This window comes from Salvelinus fontinalis, chromosome 4 (assembly GCF_029448725.1).
Source record: "Salvelinus fontinalis isolate EN_2023a chromosome 4, ASM2944872v1, whole genome shotgun sequence".
Taxonomy (NCBI): Eukaryota; Metazoa; Chordata; class Actinopteri; order Salmoniformes; family Salmonidae; genus Salvelinus; species Salvelinus fontinalis.
Genome location: NC_074668.1, coordinates 56,766,941 through 56,791,420, shown reverse-complemented (window position 1 = coordinate 56,791,420; position 24,480 = coordinate 56,766,941). Strand labels below are relative to the sequence as shown.

Genomic DNA, 24,480 nt, shown 5'->3' with positions numbered 1-24,480 from the left:
CAATGGCTTTGACTGATGAGAACGGTTAGTCTCTTAGTCCAATGGCTTTGACTGATGAGAACGGTTAGTCTCTTAGTCCAATGGCTTTGACTGATGAGAACGGTTAGTCTCTTAGTCCAATGGCTTTGACTGATGAGAACGGTTAGTCTCTTAGTCCAACGGCTTTGACTGATGAGAACGGTTAGTCTCTTAGTCCAACGGCTTTGACTGATGAGAACGGTTAGTCTCTTAGTCCAATGGCTTTGACTGATGAGAACGGTTAGTCTCTTAGTCCAATGGCTTTGACTGATGAGAACGGTTAGTCTCTTAGTCCAATGGCTTTGACTGATGAGAACGGTTAGTCTCTTAGTCCAATGGCTTTGACTGATGAGAACGGTTAGTCTCTTAGTCCAATGGCTTTGACTGATGAGAACGGTTAGTCTCTTAGTCCAATGGCTTTGACTGATGAGAACGGTTAGTCTCTTAGTCCAATGGCTTTGACTGATGAGAACGGTTAGTCTCTTAGTCCAATGGCTTTGACTGATGAGAACGGTTAGTCTCTTAGTCCAATGGCTTTGACTGATGAGAACGGTTAGTCTCTTAGTCCAACGGCTTTGACTGATGAGAACGGTTAGTCTCTTAGACCAATGGCTTTGACTGATGAGAACGGTTAGTCTCTTAGTCCAATGGCTTTGACTGATGAGAACGGTTGGTCTCTTAGTCCAATGGCTTTGACTGATGAGAACGGTTAGTCTCTTAGTCCAATGGCTTTGACTGATGAGAACGGTTAGTCTCTTAGTCCAATGGCTTTGACTGATGAGAACGGTTAGTCTCTTAGACCAATGGCTTTGACTGATGAGAACGGTTAGTCTCTTAGTCCAATGGCTTTGACTGATGAGAACGGTTAGTCTCTTAGTCCAATGGCTTTGACTGATGAGAACGGTTAGTCTCTTAGTCCAATGGCTTTGACTGATGAGGTACAGGATGTCTTTCTGACTGACTCACTGTCTCTTTTTTACCTGTCTTTCTGTGTGTTAAAGTTATGTTGGATACACATGGTTTACACCGTCCAATGAAATGCTTCCTTGCAGGTTCCTTCTCCACAATGCAACAACAATAACCAATAATAAAAGATAAGAATACTAACATAAAGTAAATGGCTCAGTAGAATAGAATAAACATGTTAACATCAGTATAATACAGGAAGGCACACTTTATAGTCCAATATTGACATGTGTTCTGGGCAAGGGTGGATTGGGGAGCAAGTGTTTAAATTGTGCAGCATTGTATACACATGGTGTGTGTGTGTGTGTGTGTGTGTGTCTCTTTTTCACTAATTTCTCTCTTTCCCTCTCACTTATCTCTCTCTCTCTCCATCTCTCTCCAGTATATGTACTGGACTATGAAGCAGCAGTTAGCCCATCACACAGTCAACGGCTGTAACGTCAGACCTGGAGACCTGCTGGCCTCAGGAACCATCAGTGGACCGGTGAGTGTGTGTGTGTGCATGCATACACACTACCGTTCAAAAGTTTGGGGTCACTTAGAAATGTCCTTGTTTTCCATGAAACATACATGAAATGAATTGGCATTCTAGTTGTCAATTTGTTGAGGTAATCTGAAGAGATTTCACCCCATGCTTCCTGAAGCACCTCCCACAAATTGGATTGGCTTGATGGGCACTTCTTATGTACCATACGGTCAAGCTGCTCCCACAACAGCTCAATAGGGTTGAGATCCGGTGACTGTGTTGGCCACTCCATTATAGACAGAATACCAGCTGACTGCTTCTTCCCTAAATAGTTCTTGCATCGTTTGGAGCTGTGTTTTGGGTCATTGTCCTGTTGTAGGAGGAAATTAAGTGCCGTCCACAGGGTATGGCATGGAGTTGCAAAATGGAGTGATAACATTCCTTCTTCAAGATCTCTTTTACCCTGTACAAATCTCCCACTTTACCACCACCAAAGCACCCCCAGACCATCACATTGCCTCCACCATGCTTCACAGATGGCGTCAAGCACTCCTCCAGCATCTTTTCATTTTTTCTGCGTCTCATGAATGTTCCTCTTTGTGATCTGAACACCTCAAACTTAGATTCGTCTGTCCAGTGTCTGTGTTGCACATCTTAATCTTTTATTTTTATTGGCCAGTCTGAGATATGGCTTTTTCTTTGGAACTCTGCCTAGAAGGCCAGCATCCCGGAGTCGCCTCTTCACTGTTAACGTTGAGACTGGTGTTTTGCGTGTACTATTTAATGAAACTGCCAGTTGAGGGCTTGTGAGGCGGTTGTTTCTCAAACTAGACACTCTAATGTACTTGTCCTCTTGCTCAGTTGTGCACCGGGGCCTCCCAGTCCTCTTTCTATTCTGGTTATAGCCAGTTTGCGCTGTTCTGTGAAGGGAGTAATACACAGCGTTGTACGAGATCTTCAGTTTCTTGGTAATTTCTCGCATGGAATAGCCTTCATTTCTCAGAACAAGAATAGACTGACGAGTTTCAGAAGAAACGTCTTTGTTTCTGGCCATTTTGAGCCTGTAATCGAACTCATAAATGCTGATGCTGCAGATACTCAACTAGTCTAAAGAAGGCCAGTTGTCAGCTGTGCTAACAATTGCAGAAGGGTTTTCTAATGATCAATTACCTTCTAAAATGATAAACTTGGATTAGCTAACACAACGTGCCATTGGAACACAGGAGTGATGGTTGCTGATAATGGGCCTATGTTGATATTCCATAAAAAATCTGCCGTTTCCAGCTACAATAGTCATTTACAACATTAACCATGTCTACCATGTATTTCTGATCAATTTGATGTTATTTTAATGGACAAAAACATTTCTAAGTGACCCCAAACTATTGAACGGTAGTGTATGTGTTATTCTGTGTGTGTCTGAGCATTTTCTATCTGAATTAGTGATTACATGTGTTCACATTTTACTGTGTATGTTCTGATGAGTTGTTGTTGTTGATTCAGTATTGACTTTCTGTCTCTCTCTCTCTCTCTGTATCTCTCTGTGTCTCTCTCTCTCTCTGTGTCTCTCTCTCTGTGTGTCTCTCTCTCTGTGTCTCTCTCTCTGTCTCTGTCTCTGTCTGTGTGTGTGTGTGTGTGTGTCTCTCTCTCTCTGTGTCTCTCTCTCCTGACTCACTCTCTCTCTCTCTCTCTGTGTGTCTCTCTCTCTCTGTCTGCCTTTCTCTCTCTCTCTGTGTGTGTGTGTGTGTGTGTGTGTGTGTGTGTGTGTGTGTGTGTGTGTGTGTGTGTGTGTGTGTGTGTGTGTGTGTGTGTGTGTGTGTGTGTGTGTGTGTGTTTGTTTCTCTCTCTCTCTGTGTGTAGGATCCAGACAGTTTTGGTTCTATGTTGGAGTTGTCATGGAAGGGTTCTAAGACTGTGGACCTGGGAGGAGGAGAGACAAGAACCTTCCTAAAGGATGGAGACGAGGTCACTCTTACAGGTGAGTGGAACCCTATTATACATACTGTTACAGACAGAACCTCTACAGATACCATGATACAACCTTACTGAGCTCTCTACAAACACTGTTACAGACAGAACCACTACAGAAACCATGATACAACCTTACTGAGCTCTGTACAAACACTGTTACAGACAGAACCACTACAGAAACCATGATACAACCTTACTGAGCTCTGTACAAACACTGTTACAGACAGAACCACTACAGAAACCATGATACAACCTTACTGAGCTCTCTACAAACACTGTTACAGACAGAACCTCTACAGATACCATGATACAACCTTACTGAGCTCTCTACAAACACTGTTACAGACAGAACCTCTACAGATACCATGATACAACCTTACTGAGCTCTCTACAAACACTGTTAGACAGAACCACTACAGATACCATGATACAACCTTACTGAGCTCTCTACAAACACTGTTACAGACAGAACCTCTACAGAAACCATGATACAACCTTACTGAGCTCTCTACAAACACTGTTACAGACAGAACCTCTACAGAAACCATGATACAACCTTACTGAGCTCTCTACAAACACTGTTACAGACAGAACCTCTACAGAAACCATGATACAACCTTACTGAGCTCTCTACAAACACTGTTACAGACAGAACCTCTACAGAAACCATGATACAACCTTACTGAGCTCTGTACAAACACTGTTACAGACAGAACCTCTACAGAAACCATGATACAACCTTACTGAGCTCTGTACAAACACTGTTACAGACAGAACCACTACAGAAACCATGATACAACCTTACTGAGCTCTCTACAAACACTGTTACAGACAGAACCACTACAGAAACCATGATACAACCTTACTGAGCTCTCTACAAACACTGTTACAGACAGAACCTCTACAGATACCATGATACAACCTTACTGAGCTCTCTACAAACACTGTTACAGACAGAACCTCTACAGAAACCATGATACAACCTTACTGAGCTCTCTACAAACACTGTTACAGACAGAACCTCTACAGATACCATGATACAACCTTACTGAGCTCTCTACAAACACTGTTACAGACAGAACCACTACAGAAACCATGATACAACCTTACTGAGCTCTCTACAAACACTGTTACAGACAGAACCTCTACAGAAACCATGATACAACCTTACTGAGCTCTCTACAAACACTGTTACAGACAGAACCTCTACAGATACCATGATACAACCTTACTGAGCTCTCTACAAACACTGTTACAGACAGAACCTCTACAGAAACCATGATACAACCTTACTGAGCTCTCTACAAACACTGTTACAGACAGAACCACTACAGAAACCATGATACAACCTTACTGAGCTCTCTACAAACACTGTTACAGACAGAACCTCTACAGATACCATGATACAACCTTACTGAGCTCTCTACAAACACTGTTACAGACAGAACCTCTACAGAAACCATGATACAACCTTACTGAGCTCTCTACAAACACTGTTACAGACAGAACCTCTACAGATACCATGATACAACCTTGCTGAGCTCTCTACAAACACTGTTACAGACAGAACCTCTACAGAAACCATGATACAACCTTACTGAGCTCTCTACAAACACTGTTACAGACAGAACCTCTACAGAAACCATGATACAACCTTACTGAGCTCTCTACAAACACTGTTACAGACAGAACCACTACAAAAACCATGATACAACCTTACTGAGCTCTGTACAAACACTGTTACAGACAGAACCTCTACAGAAACCATGATACAACTCTGTTGTTGTTTAGATAAACCTTTTGGTCATTTAGCAGACAGTCAGTGCATTCAACAATTGAACTGTCTTGCTCAGTTGGTAGAGCATGGCACTTCTATTGCCAGGATTCAGGGTTTGATTCCCGGGACCTCCCATAAATATAATTTATGCACACATGACTGTAAGTGGCTTTGCATAAAAGTGTCTGCTAAATGGCATTCATTATTATTATAGTAACTTATGTTCGCTAGGTTAGACAACCACATGTCATTGTGAGTAGAACACTCCTCAATAAAGCAGCTATCAGCTACATCAGTCCTAGTCAGGAAAGAGGAAGTGTTAGGGAAGGCATGTAGAGTATGGTGTTAGTTTTTCTTTCTTCTAATATTAGTATTCTAATAAATACTTAAACTGGATTGAGCTTAGAAGTCTTAATGGAACAATGGAATATTCTCAGGAGTGCAAACCCCTCCCATCAGGAACTTCAACCCTATTTGAACCTCGGTCTGTCTCCTGTGTGTTAGTGACCACAGCTTCTATTAGCCACCGTTCACACACACACACACACACACACACACACACACACACACACACACACACGTTCCGACGTTCCTGTTGGTCTGTGTTGTCCTTTAATTTATTTTCCCCTCTCTCTCTCATCTCCCTCTCTCTCTCTAGGTTACTGTGAGGGGAGTGGGTATAGGGTGGGTTTCGGACCGTGTGCGGGGACCATTCTACCAGCCCTGTAACCTTGACAATCATCCACCCTCAATGTCTCTTCCATCCTGGGGGGAGTAATGTTGTTACTGAAGTCCTTTAAAAGGGACAATCCGGGATTTTAAATACAACAAATCAGTCGGATGGATGTACGTACCAATCCAGGATTGACCCTTTAAATTTTCATTGAGGATTATGGTTTATCATTCTAAAGTATTGTTGCCAAAAGCAGTGTTATATTCCATAATGTTGTAACTATGTGGTTTGGGACCTGACATCTAAAAACTATAGATGTTTAAACCCTCCTGTAACTATGTGGTTTGGGACCTGACATCTAAAAACTATAGATGTCTAAACCCTCCTGTAACTATGTGGTTTGGGACCTGACATCTAAAAACTATAGATGTTTAAACCCTCCTGTGACTTTGTGTTTTGTCTTCATCCTATTGACTTACTGAGTGACATCTTTATGGTGTAAAATACTGTAGGTAAAATCTGTGCAAAAGTACCATAAAATGCATTATAATCTGGCAGTATAATTTAATTTGACACTTTTCTTGAACAATGTGCGTTATGAAAAGGTGATTATTTAACTAGAGTTTAATTAACTGAGCGATTCATAAATATAGTTACCTTTTTATTTTGCACTTTGCTGAAGTGGCATATTAAAACAGATTCCTTTGCACAGATTTGAATATTGTTGCACCATGAATATATTGCCCACTGTCTAGTACCCCTTACCTCACGAGTCAGGCCTGGCGTTCTCTTTTAGGAAATATCTGTAATATTATTTTACTATGTTGTTGGCATATCTAATCAATAAAGCTGTATTCATGTGTATTTTTTACATTTTTGGCTTGATTAGAATTAATTCAGCATCTCTATCTCACTCTCTCTCACCAGACAGTTTTAGCTATCCTTTTAAAGGGTCGTTCCACCAAGTGTAACTTGGTCAACAGACTATATAGTAAGTGCCTATGAAGTGCTAAATTAAGTAACAGGGTTAACTATTTATTCTTAAATTAGCCTTAAATCCCCTTCTGGCAGGGGTAATGGAAGCTTGTTTTGTTGACAGGGGTAATGGAAGCTTGTTTTGTTGACACGGGTAATGGAAGCTTGTTTTGTTGACAGGGGTAATGGAAGCTTGTTTTGTTGACAGGGGTAATGGAAGCTTGTTTTGTTGACAGGGGTAATGGAAACTTGTTTTGTTGACAGGGGGAATGGAAGCTTGTTTTGTTGACAGGGGGAATGGAAGCTTGTTTTGTTGACAGGGGGAATGGAAGCTTGTTTTGTTGACAGGGGTAATGGAAGCTTGTTTTGTTGACAGGGGTAATGGAAGCTTGTTTTGTTGACAGGGGTAATGGAAGCTTGTTTTGTTGACAGGGATAATGGAAGCTTGTTTTGTTGACAGGAGTAATGGAAGCTTGTTTTGTTGACAGGGGTAATGGAAGCTTGTTTTGTTGACAGGGGTAATGGAAGCTTGTTTTGTTGACAGGGGTAATGGAAGCTTGTTTTGTTGACAGGGGTAATGGAAGCTTGTTTTGTTGACAGGGGTAATGGAAGCTTGTTTTGTTGACAGGGGTAATGGAAGCTTGTTTTGTTGACAGGGGGAACAGAAGCTTGTTTTGTTGACAGGGGGAACATAAGCTTGTTTTGTTGACAGGGGGAACGGAAGATTGTTTTGTTGACAGGGGTAACGGAAGCTTGTTTTGTTGACAGGGGTAACGGAAGCTTGTTTTGTTGACAGGAGTAATGGAAGCTTGTTTTGTTGACAGGGGTAATGGAAGCTTGTTTTGTTGACAGGGGTAATGGAAGCTTGTTTTGTTGACAGGGGTAATGGAAGCTTGTTTTGTTGACAGGGGTAATGGAAGCTTGTTTTGTTGACAGGGGAAATGGAAGCTTGTTTTGTTGACAGGGGTAATGGAAGCTTGTTTTGTTGACAGGGGTAATGGAAGCTTGTTTTGTTGACAGGGGTAATGGAAGCTTGTTTTGTTGACAGGGGTAATGGAAGCTTGTTTTGTTGACAGGGGTAATGGAAGCTTGTTTTGTTGACAGGGGTAATGGAAGCTTGTTTTGTTGACAGGGGTAATGGAAGCTTGTTTTGTTGACAGGGGTAATGGAAGCTTGTTTTGTTGACAGGGGTAATGGAAGCTTGTTTTGTTGACAGGGGTAATGGAAGCTTGTTTTGTTGACAGGGGTAATGGAAGCTTGTTTTGTTGACAGGGGTAATGGAAGCTTGTTTTGTTGACAGGGGTAATGGAAGCGTGTTTTGTTGACAGGGGTAATGGAAGCGTGTTTTTTTGACAGGGAATGGAAGCTTATTTTGTTCCTTTGACTAGCTAGGGCTTTACAATGATGATAAAAATTGGGAGACATTGGGGTTAAATGGGTTGAAATCGTCCTAGAAGTGACACATGTTTGACGGAGAGACGTCAAAATGCTGAATTGTAGCACTTTAGCAAGCCTTTATATTATTTTGGGGGGGGATTTATTGAACTCTCCATGGCTATGTTTACACCACCACCTGAAGAACCCAGTTCTGTTTTTCCCCCCATATCAGATTTGTGCATTCATGATGTAGCCTCTGTAGTAGCACACAGATGCAATGCTCATTTCCTGTCACTGTTCCTTCAAATTCTGACCGTGGTTGTCATGGTAATGGCAGGTCATGAACAAACACTTCAGAGCAGAATAAAAAACAGATTTGAGCGTCAGACCGAGGTCACATGTAGAGCCGAATTGTATCAGGATTGAGATCCAAATAAATGGCAAAAGATAGAGGGGAGAGGAATCAGCTAACTTCCTACATTTCAACACATTTTGCCATGGTGCAGAGACATTTTGCAGTTTTATAATGCTATTCTACACATTTTGTCATGAGGCTAAAAGAAAATGTTGCAGTTTTAAAGCTAGTTTTTATGTTGCAGTTTTAAAGCTAGTTTTAAAGCTAATCTAGGGGCCCCCGACCTCCAAGTCTGTCCGTCCCTGCTTGTGTGTGTGACTGTGTGCCCGTGTGTGTGTCAGATATGGATATTTTGGGTTATTTTGTGCCTCAGTGCAATTTCAGGAAGTATGAACGACAACCAGGCAAGTTTCACAATGAACAATACTTGATTTGGAAAAGGGTAGAAGCACTAACTCTGACTCATTTCAGATTGACAAATGGCATTTACTCTTTATGAGGCATCAGTCTCCAAGACAAAGACAATTAAGCTTTTTTTCTACCTTTAGGATTTTTAATGGTAAAACACTGGAGTCTGCAGACCTGGGAAACGTATTTGACTAAAGCCAGTAAATATGGCTACGCCCCAAATGGCACCCTATTCCCTACATAATGCACTACTTTTAACCAGGGCCCATAATGCACTATATAGGGTTTAGGGTGCCATTTGGATCACAGACTTTGTGCACATGCCCTTTATGTCATTAATGAAATGTAGATAATATGCAGATGTTTCTTTTATATCTAAAATTGCAGCAAGACAGCAAGTTTAGGAATGTTGTCAGGGGTTGTAGGATTTAGCTCATAGGGATAACACAGTATCGTGGTGTGCAGGAGACCTAGGTTCTAACCTATCTGGTCTCATTAGGAAGCAGGTAACACGGAAGGATACTTATTTAAAATGTGGAATGGAGACGTTGGCTTTGCAGCCTTTTGATGTACCATTCAGTGTTCATCATAAAATAATAGTTAAACTAGATCTTATATTCAACATCTGTTTATTGTTGTGGTCCAAACTTGAAGTGGAAATGTAGGCATGAATCAATCCATTAATCGATTAGGCTACAGTTTATTGTCTGTAATAAATGTATTATTGTGCAGTAATGATGAACATACACTACATACAATACAAAACAGAGACACTGTAAAGTCATTCCAATAATAAACAGACCTCACACACATGATCACATGATTCTCCTTCTGGTTAAGATACTGGATATCAGCTAATACAGCACAGATATAGAGTACATTCTGAAATTAATGAATATTCATGATTAGAAATTACAGATCTGGACTTATAATGCCCCGATATTTGTTATTGTCAACAGTCTCGAAGAAAAAAGAAACGCACACCTATGTAGGCGAGGTGCTGGCTAGCGGAGTAGAAAACTAGAAAATAAAGGAGAGCCGCACACTCTAGGAGCTCAGATGCAAAAATATTTAATTACCAACGTTTCGACAGGCAAGCTGTCTTCATCAGGGTACAATTGTCAACAGTCTCCCCAAACTGATCCTTTACAGTCCGTTGTTGAGAGGAAGAGAAGATTGACTGACAATAACAGAATCATTCGTACATTTTGTGTCTACTCTGATAGTTGCTCTGGCAGTCATATTTTCATTGTGAATTGAGCTGAATTGACAAAGTTGCATCAGTGTCCCAAAAATGTTTTAGGTCTCAGAATCTGAAGAAAGGTTTATTTCCTCTGATACGTTTGCATCAACGTTGGCAAGTTTCAGCTGGGAGGCAGTGTTACTCCTCCTCCTTTTGACACAAATGAAAATGGCCAATAGAATAACAATCAGCAGCATCACCAGTAGAACTGAGAGGGTGGACAGGTGAACTCTCTCTGCCCCAGACTCCCAACTGACATCCAGCTTGTTGTCCAGACTGAGGTGAGAGGCAGTACAGGTGTAGTCGTGTCTCTTCTTTAGCTCCTCAGTACTGACCTCCAGACTCTTCCTCAGCTGGTAGGTCCCATCTCCACTAGGCAGCAGCTCCCCCCCTGTCAGCTCCTGTTCTGCCACTGGCTGGCCGTCTCTCAGCAGGGTCAGGTTGATGTGGCGGGGGTAGAAATCAAACGCCAGGCAGCTCACCTGAAACCCTCCAGAAACCTCTTTCTTTATCAACCTGAGTCTGGGAGGAACTTTACGCATCACAATGTTCTTCTCTCTCTTCAGAAATGTCTTCAGTGTTCTGATGCAAATGGGAAGGTGAACATTCTCAAATAGTACTCTTTCAAATGCTCGCCTCATCCCATCCCATCCTAGTAGTAGTTTCCCAGCATCATATATAAAATGTGTCATGTTGTAATATACCATTTGATCTGTATAGATGGCATTGAAAGTGTCCTTTACCATGAACATGACCGGTTCACCATTGTCCAAAATCTCACAGCCAGACATTCTTTGCTGAACTTGAACACCTTTTGTGAGGTTGAAGTGGTGCTTTAGGTTAAATGATCTCTCTTTCATGTTGTTGTACATCATTCCAAGTATATAAGCTCCGTCCTGAGCTTCGTTATCATGTATTTTGTTAGGGGTGTTATTTACCCTGTAGATGAAGTGTTTTATGTTGGAGTCATAGTAAGCCACTTGAACATCATCCAACATCACCACAACTGTAAACTCAGGGAAAGGCGTCTCTCCGCTTATATATGTTGCAAGTACCCACAGAGAATGTGATCCTGAACCTGGTAGAGGAGTGATATTATACACAGATAAGGATATTTTTATAACATAACAAATCATTAAATGAGTTATGAAAGAAAGTTAAATCCATCTTACCTGAGTTGACAATGGTGGAAAACGAATGAACAAATAAAAGGACAGACAGTTTGCCCATGATTTAGAAATGTTCACTACTTTTCCAGTCGCCTCACGTAGCAGGTTTCTAGCTCTGAAGTGTCTGACAGACTTTCCTTTTCACTTGTCTAAACAAGGTAAGGTACTTTAATGTTGTTGAACGAGTCAAAGAAGTGAAGGTGGAAATTTAAGACCAAATGAAGCTGAGGGTGGAATGAGGAAGAGGGTGAGGGTGAGTCATGTTGCATGTTGCACACACAGCCAAACACCAATCAGATGACAGCATAAATTAATTACAAATAACGTTCAGTGAAATCCTTAGACCTGAATGTGTGCTTGTGTGTGTGATCATGTTCATTTTCTGTCTGTCTGTCTGTGATACACATTGGTGCTAGAGTGTGCAGCATGTGTGTGGCTTGTGTTCACTTGCACTTGTGTGCATTAGCCTGCTAAGTCTGCCCCTCGCTCTGTTTTCCTACTGCCTGTCCAGCTCTCCTCATACACACACATTCACTCCTCCCTCCCCGTCTCCTCTCAGAGTGTGTGTGCATTAGCCTGCTAAGTCTGCCCCTCGCTCTGTTTTCCTACGGCCTGTCCAGCTCTCCTCATACACACACACACTCACTCCTCCCTCCCCGTCTCCTCTCAGGGTGTGTGTGCAGGAATGTGAATTTTAATGCCACCTTCTGAACACAATTTACAATCCAAACAAACTTCTATAAGAGGCTAAGTAAGATGTGGAGCACTTTGCCAATAAAATGACTGACCGTTGCCTTTAAATCAACGAAACAGAAAAAGGAAGGGAAAGTTTTGGGGCCACTCTGGACTTGAAAAGACTTGTGGAAAAGATCAGTTTCCAATACAGCTGGTCAAATATTAACCACCATTAGATATTGTGCTTTGAAATGGGGACTTTGAACCAGTTAGTTTAGGTTGTTTGTGCTTTTGGATGGATATTACAGTAGCCATCTTTAGTTTTAAAATGGCAGGGTGACAATAAATGATGTATGAATTATATTACCATACACATTATAAAAACAGCAGCTGTTCATATAAAAGTACAACCAAATACAGTTTATTGTAGGTATTGCTTAAGTTTAGTTCCTATAACTTTCCAACCCTAGACTTTTATAATAGACTTTTCAACAACTAAGTAGTGGTAGAAAACAGACATTCTAACAGATTTAGTGTTGCAAAATTCCACAAACTTTCCCAGAATTCCCATGTTTACCAGAAAGAGTGTTTGGAGGATTCCTTCTTATTCCCTCCTGATTCCGGAAATCTTCCAACCAGGATTTCTGGAAAACCTGGCAATTTTGGGAAATTTACCAGAATTTTGCAAACGTAAGCAGAGCCAAGACAAGCTAATAAAAACAATTTCAATGCCAGGGAAACTATTCTCTGACTGTAGCAGAAGACTAGTGATGGGTTCAAGTGGAGTCATTTCCCTGGGCGGCTGAACCGACACGCTAATTAGCTAAACTTATTCCTCATTCCTCCTTGCTCGGAAAACCACAGGGATTTCCAACGTCAGATCTCTCCTCCTTCCCCCAGCCGTTTGACATGGTTTGATTCTGTCTTTGTGTTTGAGGGCAATTTCACACCTGAGTGTGAGATATGGGGAAGATAGGAGGAAGGTTAAGCCCTAAAACGATGGTGTCTCTGTGTGTCGTGAGATGTCACTCGTTTGCCTTCGTATAAAATGGGATCGCGCAGTGTGTTCTAGAATAAAGGCTTGTGAGATTCAGCTGGCTGGTGTGACTGTGTGTGTGTGTTTCAAGTTTCAAGTTATAGTGTCACGTGAACAAGTACAGTGAAATGCCTTTCTTGGCGAACTCTTTCCCAACAATGCATTAATCAATATCAGTAGTACTATAAAGTAAAGTAGATCAAAAAATCACAAGTAAGTAAGTAAGTAAGTAAGCTATATACAGGGTCAGTGCCAATACTATCTTTACAATGTGCAGGTATACTGTGTGTGTGTGTGTGTGTGTGCGTGTGCGTGTGCGTGTGCGTGTGCGTGTGCGCGTGCGCGTGCGCGTGCGCGTGTGTGTGGAGTCCTGTGAGTGTGCATAGTCAGTGCAAAAATAAAATAAAAGGGTCAATTCAGATAGTCCGTGTAGCCATTTTGTTAGCGATTTAGCAGTCTAATGGCTTGGGGGTAGAAGCTGTTCAGGAGACTGTTGGTGTCAGACTTGATGCACTGGTACCGTACAGCCAGTCAAGATGCTCTCAGTGGTGCAGCTGTAGAACTTTTTGATGATTTGAGGGTCCATACCAAATACTTTCTACCTCCTGAGGGGAAGAGGCGCGGTCACGTCTTCTTCATGACTGTGTGCGTTTGTGTGGACCATTTTAAGTCCTGGAGTCATGCGTGGCCACGCAGCCGTGGGTGAACAGGGAGTACAGGAGGGAGAGAGATTGGGGTTTCACGAGGACGACTGAAGGGACAACTGTTTGCTCTCCTACAGAAGGGGAGGAGGGGAGGAAGAGGTGGGGAGGAGAAGGGAGAGTCAAGGGGGAAGGAGGAGAGGAGGAGGAGAGGAGGGGAGGAGAAGGGAGAGTCAAGGGGGAAGGAGCAAGGTGTGAAAGAAAACTGTAAGCATCAGATACAATGACGGAGTAACACACGCATGCTGAATGTTATGAATGTTGTACTTGTGCCCCTGAAAGCATGTTCAACACGAGAACAACTCCGACCTTTACAACACACTGAGTGTCAGAGCTGGAGGCCTCATTCTGCTGTGGAGAGAAACAGGCTTAGAAAAACAGAGGGAGGGAGGGAGGGAGGGAGGGAGGGAGGGAGGGAGGGAGATTTATCCTAAAAGGAGTTAGACCATCTACATGACAGCCTGTCTCCCTGAGGAACATTTATTTCCTGAAACTTTATTTTATTCTAATTTAACCTGATTAGCATAATGCTCATATGTATTAGCTGGTCTGTTTGCAGACAGTGGACCTAACCTTGAAACCTCAAGATTGTCGAGATTTTACATCAAGGATTTGTCCCAAATGGCACCTTATTATCATTATTATACCCATGACCATAGGGCGCTGGTTAAAAGTAGTGCACTAAATAGGGAATAGAGTGCCATTTGGGTGTCATACCAATAGTGTGGTGAGTTGGACTCGAGCTGCAACACGGAATTCAAAACGGTAGCAGCACACTAACTATTTCTAAGTCTTCTATATGAAATAGGGGTTGATGAGAATGGCCCTTAGAGAACTTAGAGAGTTACCCGTGGGTGAACACTTCAGAGAGTTACCTGTGGGTGAACACTTTAGAGAGTTACCAGTGGGTGAACACTTTAGAGAGTTACCCGTGGGTGAACACTTTAGAGAGTTACCCGTGGGTGAACACTTTAGAGAGTGAACACTGAGATGTCATCAGGCTTTCCACACGACCCAATTACGTGTACGAGATCATGTAAGATTAGATTCCGTTAGGTTTTCATTTACAGCTAATTACAATCTCACACCAAGACAACTCGCTCATCCAAAAGAGGGTTTTTGTCATTCATAATCATCTTTATTATAGACAGGCTAAATGTAGCACAATCTGGGTTCATATCAAATCATTACCTGCCGCTAATTTGCCAGTTAACACTTGTCAATAATCTGCTCAAATCCAAACCGACCCTAGTCCCTCGCCCCTCTACCCCCTTTGCACCGATGAACGCATCGGACAGGTTAAATCACATATCATGGTGATTGCCTTGCTTTATCTTGCCTTCTGATTGGCTAGGAGGAATATTCACCCTATTGCTCACAGCTTTCTATAGAATAGAGGGGAGGAGTTGATTTGGAATTCAGCCAAACTTGGCTATTCTGTGGTGTCAGCTGAGGCACTTCATAACATGCAAGAGAATCGTTTCACAAGTAATAAATGCACTGGCTAGAGACATAAGTCATCATAACAGAACATAGAAATACTAGACCAACATAACCGTTTTGTGCTCAAGCTAATGGGCCGACAGCAGGCACAAACAAGGATGATATATAACTGGAAGAGTGTGTGTAGACTGTAACAGATGACATTAATTCCCCACTGCTTTGCCATGCTGTTGCCTGACTAACATTTTCAGACAAGACGTGTGTGTGTGTGTGTGTGTGTGTGTGTGTGTGTGTGTGTGTGTGTGTGTGTGTGTGTGTGTGTGTGTGTGTGTGTGTGTGTGTGTGTGTGTGTGTGTGTGTGTGTGTGTGTATAGACTGTAACAGATGACATTAATTCCCCACTGCTGTTGCCTGACAAACATTTTCAGACAAGACGTGTGTGTGTGTGTGTGTGTGTATGTATGTGTGTGTGTGTGTGTGTGTGTGTGTGTGTGTGTGTGTGTGTGTGTGTGTGTGTGTGTATAGACTGTAACAGATGACATTCATTCCCCACTGCTTTTCCATGCTGTTGCCTGACACACATTTTCAGACAAGACGCATGGATAAAGTTTCTCTGAGCCTTATTAGTCGATAAGCTGAAAAACACAGGCCCTGTTTCATGAGCAATACTATTATGTAGACAAAGTCATTGTTATTTTCCATATAAAATGTACAAAACTTCAGATGTTTTTGTAAGATCAATAAATTAACTGAAAAAAGTCCTAAAGTACTAAATAGTCTTTCCCTTCATCATCATGACCAGTATTGCCTAGTATGTACAGGAAGCAGTTTACAGGGTGAAGGTGTAGACACAGACTGTAACGCGTCCAGACCATGGTTGATTGTCACCCTGTCCAGCGCTTCTCAAGTACTGACTGATACCAGACAATAGATGTGTTGACAAGCAGTGTTACTGTTTGGGACCATAACTCTCTTCTCCTCTCTTCTACTCTCCTCTCTGGTCAAGCTCTCCTCTCTTCTCCTCTCCTTTCTTTTGTGCGTGTGCGTGTTTACCCACGCTTGCGTTCATGTGCATGTCCCTGCGTGCCTGTGCGTCTGCATCCTCACAGGTGTGGCTATATGTGTAACAGCACAGCTTGTTCCCCGCTAGTCATCCAGGTGCTGCTCCTCCCAGGTGGAGGTGGGTATAGCGCTGTAGGGGTCCATGATGACCCGGGCACAGCGGATGATCATGGCCACCAGGAGAAGGCAGAGGAAGGCCACACAGGCCAGCGTCATGCCCTGGTCCACGTCCACAAATTCTGGGTCGGGAGTGGCCCCATCCTCCATGCCTGCTGCTGCTGCTGTCGTTGGGTCTCTATGTTGTCACTGTCCTCCGCCGCACACACACACACCTCTACCATCCTGAGAATGGTTCTGGAGGAGGGGGAGGAGGGGGGGGGGGCAGGAGGGGGAAAAAAGGGAGGAGGCAGGATGGGGAGAAGGGAGGAGTCAGGAGGGAAAAAGGGAGGAGGCAGGAGGGCAAAAAGGGAGGAGGCAGGAGGTCACAAAAAGGAAGGAGGCAGGAGGGAAAAAAGGGAGGAAACAGGAGGCAGCAGGGAGAAAAGGAAGGAGGGAGGAGGTGGAAAAGGGAGGCAGGATGGACAAAAGGGATGAGGCAGGAGGGGGAAAAGGGAGAAAGTAGTAGGGAGAAAAGGGAGGATGCAGGAGGGCAAAAGGGGAGTAGGCAGGAGGGGGAAAAGGGAGGAAACAGGAGGGCAAAAGGGGAGGAGGCAGGTGGGGGAAAGGGAGGAGGCAGGAGGGGGAAAAGGGAGGAAACAGGAGGCAGGAGGGGGAAAAAAGGAAGGAGGGAGGAGGGGAAAAGGGAGGCAGGATGGACAAAAGGGAGGAGGGGGGAACAGAAACAGAGGGCAAAAAGTTGAATATGGTAAAGACATTCCCAACTAATTCTAGCCAGTCAGGAAGCTTTACGTTGTTTTGACAGTAAATGCTAACAGGAAGTTTCTGACTTAAGGACAGTACCTGATAAATAAACCACATCAAAATGACTGTTGATTTTTATTTAAATCAAATTATATTTGTCATATGCGCCGAATACAAACAGGTGTAGACCTTACAGTGAAATGCTTACAAGCCCTTAACCAACAATGCAGTTTTAAGAACAAATAAGTGTTAAAGTATTTACTAAAATAAACAGAAGTTTTAAAAAATAAGAACAAAAAAATAAGAAAATAGGAAAATAACAAATAATTAAAGAGCAGCAGTAAAATAACAGTAGCGAGACTACATACAGGGGGTACCGGTACAGAGTCAATGTGCGGGGGCACCGGTTAGTTGAGGTAATGTGTATGTGTAGGTAAATGTAAAGTGACTATGCATAGATAATAAACAGAGTAGCAGCAGTGTAAAACTGGGGGTGGGGGGGTCAATACAAATAGTCTGTGTAGCCATTTGATTAGCTGTTCAGGAGTCTTATGGCTTGGGGGTAGAAGCTGTTAAGAAGCCTTTTGGACCTCCGGTACCGCTTCAAATCTAATTTTATTTGTCACATACACATGGTTAGCAGATGTTAACGAGAGTGTAGCGAAATGCTTGTGCTTCTAGTTCCGACCGTGCAGTAATATCTAACAAGTAATCTAACAGTTTCACAACAACTACCTTATACACACAAGTGTAAAGGAATGAATAAGAATATGTACATAAAAATATATGGATGAGCGATGGCCGAATGGCATAGGCAAGATGCAGTAGATGGTATAGAGTACAGTATATACATATGAGATGAGTGATGTAGGGTATGTAAACATTATATAAAGTGGCATTGTTTAAAGTGGCTAGTGATACATTTATTTCAACAAAAAAAATCATTATTAAAGTGGCTAGAGATGAGTCAGTATGTTGGCAACAGCCACTCAATGTTAGTGGTGGCTGTTTAACAGTCTGATGGCCTTGAGATAGAAGCTGTTTTTCAGTCTCTCGGTCCCCGCTTTGATGCACCTGTACTGACTTCGCCTTCTGGATGATAGCGGGGTGAACAGGCAGTGGCTCGGGTGGTTGTTGTCCTTGATGATCCTTTTGGCCTTCCTGTGACATCGGGTGCTGTAGGTGTCCTTGAGGGAAGATAGTTTGCCCCCGGTGATGCGTTGTGCAGACCTCACTACCCTCTGGAGAGCCTTACGGTTGTGGGCGGAGCAGTTGCCGTACTAGGTGGTGATACAGCCCGACAGGATGCTCTTGATTGTGCATGGAAGATGCTGGAGGAAACAGGTACAAAAGTATCTATATCCACAGTAAAATGAGTCCTATATCGACATAACCTGAAAGGCCGCTCAGCAAGGAAGAATCCACTGCTCCAAAACTTCCATAAAAAAGCCAGACTACGGTTTGCAACTGCACATGGGGACAAAGATTGTACTTTTTTGAGAAATGTCCTCTGGTCTGATGAAACAAAAATAGAACTGTTGGCCATAATGTTTGGAGGAAAAAGGGGGAGGCTTGCAAGCCGAAGAACAACATCCCAACCGTGAAGCACGGGGGTGGCAGCATCATGTTATGGGGGTGCTTTGCTGCAGGAGGGACTGGTGCACTTCACAAAATAGATGGCATCATGAGGACGGAAAATTATGTGGATATATTGAAGCAACATCTCAAGACATCAGTCAGGAAGTTAAAGCTGGGTCGCAATGGGTCTTCCAAATGAACAATGACCCCAAGCATACTTCCAAAGTTGTGGCAAAATGGCTTAAGGACAACAAAGTCAAGGTACTGGAGTGGCCATCACAAAGCCCCGACCTCAATCCTATAGAACATTTGTGGGCAGAAATGAAAAGGTGTGTCCTGTGCGAGCAAGGAGGCCTACAAACCTGACTCAGTTACACCAGCTCTGTCAGGAGGAATGGGACAAAATTCACCCAACTTATTGTGGGAAGCTTGGGGAAGGCTACCCAAAACGTTTGACCCAAGTTAAACAATTTAAAGGCAATGCTACAAAATACTAATTGAGTGTATGTAAACTTCTGACCCATTTGGAATGTGATGAAAGAAATAAGAGCTGAAATACATTATTCTCTCTACTATTATTCTGACATTTCACATTCTTAAAATAAAGTGGTGATCCTAACTGACCTAAGACAGGGAATTTTTACAAGGTTAAATGTCAGGAATTGTGAAAAACTGAGTTTAAATGTATTTGGCTAAGGTGTATGTAAACTTCAGACTTCAACTGTGCTGTATTCTATACCATCTACTGCATCTTGCCTATGCCACACGGCCATTGCTCATCCATCTAATTATACGTACATATTCTTATTCATCCCTTTACATTTGTGTGTATAAGGTGGTCATTGTGAATTTGCTAGATTACTTGTTAGATATTACTGCACTGTCTAGACTAGAAGCACAAGCATGTCGCTACACTCGCATTAACATCTGCTAACCATGTGTATGTGATCAATAACATTTGATTTGATTTGAGAAACGACAGTCTATCATTACTTTAAGACATGAAAGTCAGTCAATCCGGAAAATTTCAAGAACTTTGAAAGTTTCTTAAAGTGCAGTCGCAAAAACCATCAAGCGCTATGATAAAACTGGCTCTCACGAGGACCACCACGGGAATGGAAGACTCAGAGTTACCTCTGCTGCAGAGGATAAGTTCATTAGAGTTACCAGCCTCAGAAATTTCAGCCCAAATATATGCTTCACAGATTTCAAGTAACAGACACATCTCAACATCAACTGTTCAGAGGAGACTGTGTGAATCAGTTATTCATGGTCAAATTGCTGCAAAGAAACCACTACTAAAGGACACCAATAAGAAGAGGAGACTTGCTTGGGCCAAGAAACACGAGCAATGGACATTAGACCGGTGGAGATTTGTCCTTTGGTCTGGAGTCCAAATTGGAGATTTTTGGTTCCAACCGCCATGTCTTTGTGAGACTCGGTGTGGGTGAACGGATGATCTCTGCATGTGCTCAGCATATGTGGGATCTCCTTCAAAACTGTTGCAAAAGCATTCCAGGTGAAGCTGGTTGAGAGAATGCCAAGAGTGTGCAAAGCTGTCATCAAGGCAAAGGGTGGCTATTTGAAGAATCTCAAATATAAAATATATTTTGATTACTACATGATTCTATATGTGTTATTTCATAGTTCTGATGTCTTCACTAATATTATACAATGTAGAACATAGTAAAAAATTAAGAAAAACCTTTGAATGTGTAGGTGTTCTAAAACTTTTGACCAGTAGTGTTTATGGGCAATTGTACCCTGTTCTAGAGCTGTTTATACGGTGTCCATATTAGGACAGCCTCAGTCTCAGTAGGAGTTATTACATGTACACTGTAGTATACCCTAATTCTACTAGCCAGAAAAAACATTTAGAGTTACAGCTCCTAAATCATTACATGTCTTTTTAAGAAAATAAATCCCACCACCAGAATGAGGGATACTGCCTTGCCAGTTTTACACAGGGGGATATACAGTATAGAGTAGAGAGTGCAAAGTGCAGTAATCAATTGTGGCTGTGTTCAAAGGCACTTAGTCAATATCTGGTGTTATGAAGGATTAGAGCATCTATCACTTTTAGTAGCCAAGTAGAAAATACAAACCAGGTCTCATGAAATTCCCATTAGTGGTAAACACTATTTCTCCGCAATTAATGCTGTCCACCAGGCCCATTCACAACTGATAGATAAACAAACAAACAAATAAACAAACATCCTTATCGACAGTAATAAAAACAACACTATACTGCTTTTAATAACATCCTATAATTAATTGTTTAGATACGTATTTGTTAATAGTCGGTTCAACATCTAATAAATGGCAAACAGACTAATAGTTTATAAATTATTTATTTAGAGGAGATTATTATAAAGTATTACCGAGTATTCAACACGCCTGTATGCTGTAGTGAAGGTCAGGATACAACTACACTGAAGCAAAATATGAACGCAACATTTAAAGTGTCCCATGTTTTATGAGCTGAAATAAAAGATCCCAGAAATGTTCCACACACACAAAAAGCTTATTTTTCTAAAATGTTGTACACAAATTTGTACACATCCCTGTTAGTGAGCCCATACCATAAGCCCATGAGCCCATCCTTTGCCAAGATAAAACTGACAGGTGTGGCATATCAAGAAGCTGATTAAACAGCTTGAGCATTACACAGGTGCACCTTGTGCTCGGGACAATAAAAGGACACTAAAATGTGCAGTTTTATCACACAACACAATGCCACAGATGTCTCAAGTTTTGAGGTAGGATGCAATTGAAATGCTGACTGCAGGAATGTTCACCATAGCTGTTGTCAGAGAATGTAATGTTCATTTCTCTACCATAAGCCGCCTCCAATGTCTTTTTAGAGCATTTGGCAGTACATTCAACTGGCCTCACAACCGCAGACCATGTGTAATGTCAGCCCAGGACCTCCTCATCCGGATTCTTCACCTGCATCTGAGACCAGCCACCCGGACAGCTGATGAATCTGTGGGTTTGCACAACTGAATAATTTTTGCAGACAGTCAGAAACCACCTCAGGGAAGCTCATCTCCGTGCTTGTTGTCCTTACTAGGGTCTTGACCTGACTTCAGTTTGGCGTCGTAACCGACTTCAGTGGGAAAATGCTCACCTTCGATGGCCACTGGCATGCTAGAGAAGTGTGCTCTTCCCGGATTAATCCCGATTTCGACTGTGCTGTGCAGATGGCAGACAGCTTGTATGGCGTTGTGTGGGCGAGAGGTTTGCTGATGTCAACGTTGTGAACAGAATGCCCCATGGTGGCGCTGGGGTTATGGTATGGACAAGCATAAGCTACGGACAAAGAACACAATTCCATTTTATTCGATGGCAATTTGAATGCTCAGAAATACTGTGGCGAGATCCTGAGGCTTATTGTCGTGCCATTCATCCAACGCCATCACCTCATGTTTCAGCATGATAATGCAAAGCCCCATGGCGCAAGGATCTGTACACAATTCCTGGAAGCTGAAAATGTCTCAGTTTTTCCATGGCCTGCATATTCACCAGACATGTCACCCATTGAGTATGTTTCGGATGCTTTAGATCGACGTGTAAGACAGCGTGTTCCAGTTCCCGCCAATATCCAGCAACTTCACACAGCCATTGAAGATGAGTGGGTCAACAATCCGCAGGCTACGATCAACTGATCAACTCTATGCAAAGGAGATGTGCCACGCTGCATGAGGCAAATGGTGGTCACACCAGATACTGACTGGTTTTCTGATGCACGCGCCTACCTTTTTTTTGAAGGTATCTGTGACCAACATATGCATATCTGTATTCCCAGTCATGTGAAATTGATAGATTAGGGCCTAATGAATTTATTTCAATTGACTGATTTCTTATATGAACTGTAGCTCAGTAAAATCTTTGAAATTGTTGCATGTTGCGTTTATATTTTTGCTCAGTGTAAATATAAATTCATTACAGTAAATATGAAACTGTATAAAACAAAGCATTCAACAAATAATTACTTTGTGAAAAAATAAAAGCCTGGTCAATGCAACATGTTTAAGTTTTTATATCGTTACTCCTTTAGCATTCTCATCATACAAACACTATAAAACATGATTCAACTAAGACAAAGTATTAAAAAAGTCACTTTGTGAAAAAGCAGGTTCTGAGTCACCCTGACCAGATGTCTATAAATCCATCTAGTGCGGAAATTAGATAAGGAACGCAACCCTGAATGAAGCTATAAAGAAGGGATTGAAAGACGGATAATGAAAGACAGAGGCCACCTCTGCTGTTCTTCACATACTTCACATACGTCCCTTTTTGGTATTTGCTTGTTTATCCTTTTTACATTGGGTTTTCTTCAGTCACTATCTTTAAAACATGAAGCTATTCTCACTTTGGCTCTATTGCTTCCATAATGTCATCCAATGTATTTGTCATGTTCAGTTTTTTTAAATATAAAAACACTGACATCCCAGACCTGTGTTATATGACTCCTCTAGTACAGTATATATACAGACCTGTGTTATATGACTCCTCTAGTACAGTATATATACAGACCTGTGTTATATGACTCCTCTAGTGCAGTATATATACAGACCTGTGTTATATTACTCCTCTAGTACAGTATATATACCGTCCTGTGTTATATTACTCCTCTAGTACAGTATATATACAGACCTGTGTTATATGACTCCTCTAGTGCAGTATATATACAGACCTGTGTTATATTACTCCTCTAGTACAGTATATATACAGACCTGTGTTATATGACTCCTCTAGTGCAGTATATATACAGACCTGTGTTATATGACTCCTCTAGTACAGTATATATACAGACCTGTGTTATATTACTCCTCTAGTACAGTATATATACAGACCTGTGTTATATTACTCCTCTAGTACAGTATATATACCATCCTGTGTTATATTACTCCTCTAGTACAGTATATATACTGTAGCCTACAGTAGGTGTTCATTTTGTTCAGTTGTACAGGTGTAGGATCTTCATTTGATCACTCTTTTGCTGCTGAGACTCTTCCTGCACTGCAGAAAATTTAGATGAGCTTCGTGATTTACATAGATTCACTGAAAACCCGCACTAACACATGGTTATATAAACAGTATTGCACTTTTCATGTAGTCTAATTTTATCCAGCTAATAGCCTTTATGGAATAACTGTTCAAATCCTGCTGCTGCTGGATTATTTTGCTGCTACAATACTGGTCAAATGAAGCTCGAACACCAGTATATCAGTAGTATTCAGCTTCTGAATAACACTATGTTGACACTGGGTGGAGTAAAGACAGGATAGTCTTTTAGTTATGGCAAACCCTCTGTATACTACACCCACTGCCTGAGATCTAGTCCTTAATGACACAGGAGATTGTGCTTGTCCTGTAAACGCCCTCTTCAATCACTGCTTTTAATAACTCCCAGCGATACATACGTGTACAGTATGTGCTACGAGTTCTATCATGAATAATAATGATGCAGCAGTATCTGTTCATTCAGAAAGGGCTTTTCAAACCAACTAAACTACACTAACTTACTAAAACACAATGATGGATACTAAGAGCTTTGCAGCAAGACAATCTACCTGTATCATGGTCTATGTGGTGAGCCAGTGAGCCGATCTGTCTGCAGTAAGTACTCAGTGTCCGTGCGTGTGTGTGCTTGTATGAGCAGTAAGAACTCAGTGTCCGTGCGTGTGTGTGCTTGTATGAGCAGTAAGAACTCGGTGTCC

At 42.0% G+C, this 24,480-nt stretch overlaps 3 protein-coding genes across 4 annotated transcripts; 1 reads left to right on the top strand and 2 right to left on the bottom strand.

Annotated features, from left to right (window-relative positions):
* Nucleotides 1-1,366: 1,366 nt before the first annotated feature.
* Nucleotides 1,367-6,733, top strand: LOC129854033 (fumarylacetoacetase-like; the record flags this gene model as incomplete). Its single annotated transcript, XM_055920640.1, is given in 3 exon segments — nucleotides 1,367-1,468; nucleotides 3,311-3,428; nucleotides 5,857-6,733. Coding segments are annotated over 3 exon segments (291 nt in total), but the record flags the coding sequence as incomplete, so codon positions are not given.
* Nucleotides 6,734-9,670: 2,937 nt separating this feature from the next.
* LOC129854032 (hereditary hemochromatosis protein homolog) lies at nucleotides 9,671-14,141 on the bottom strand. Of its 2 annotated transcripts, none has more exons than XM_055920638.1 (2): nucleotides 11,402-14,141; nucleotides 9,671-11,307 (listed from the first exon to the last, which is right to left on the bottom strand). In XM_055920638.1, the coding sequence occupies exons 1-2, from the start codon at nucleotides 11,457-11,459 to the stop codon at nucleotides 10,286-10,288; spliced, it is 1,080 nt and encodes a 359-aa protein (XP_055776613.1). In that variant the 5' UTR covers nucleotides 11,460-14,141; the 3' UTR covers nucleotides 9,671-10,285. The 2 variants fall into 2 exon arrangements, with proteins under 2 accessions (XP_055776613.1, XP_055776614.1); XM_055920639.1 differs by lacking the exon at nucleotides 11,402-14,141 and having other exon boundaries at nucleotides 9,671-10,811; nucleotides 10,973-11,061.
* Nucleotides 14,142-14,274: 133 nt separating this feature from the next.
* Nucleotides 14,275-16,666, bottom strand: LOC129852799 (cortexin domain-containing 1 protein-like). Its single transcript, XM_055918453.1, has one exon. The coding sequence runs from the start codon at nucleotides 16,580-16,582 to the stop codon at nucleotides 16,400-16,402; it is 183 nt and encodes a 60-aa protein (XP_055774428.1). The 5' UTR covers nucleotides 16,583-16,666; the 3' UTR covers nucleotides 14,275-16,399.
* Nucleotides 16,667-24,480: the final 7,814 nt, after the last annotated feature.

Bases quoted from the DNA above. Each gene is read 5' to 3' on its own strand.
- LOC129854032 (XM_055920638.1), bottom strand. From the start codon at position 11,459: ATGGGCAAACTGTCTGTCCTTTTATTTGTTCATTCGTTTTCCACCATT. The intron at 11,308-11,401 runs GTAAGATGGATT...CTCCTCTACCAG, and splicing joins TTCCACCATTGTCAACTCAG to GTTCAGGATCACATTCTCTG.
- LOC129852799 (XM_055918453.1), bottom strand. From the start codon at position 16,582: ATGGAGGATGGGGCCACTCCCGACCCAGAATTTGTGGACGTGGACCAG.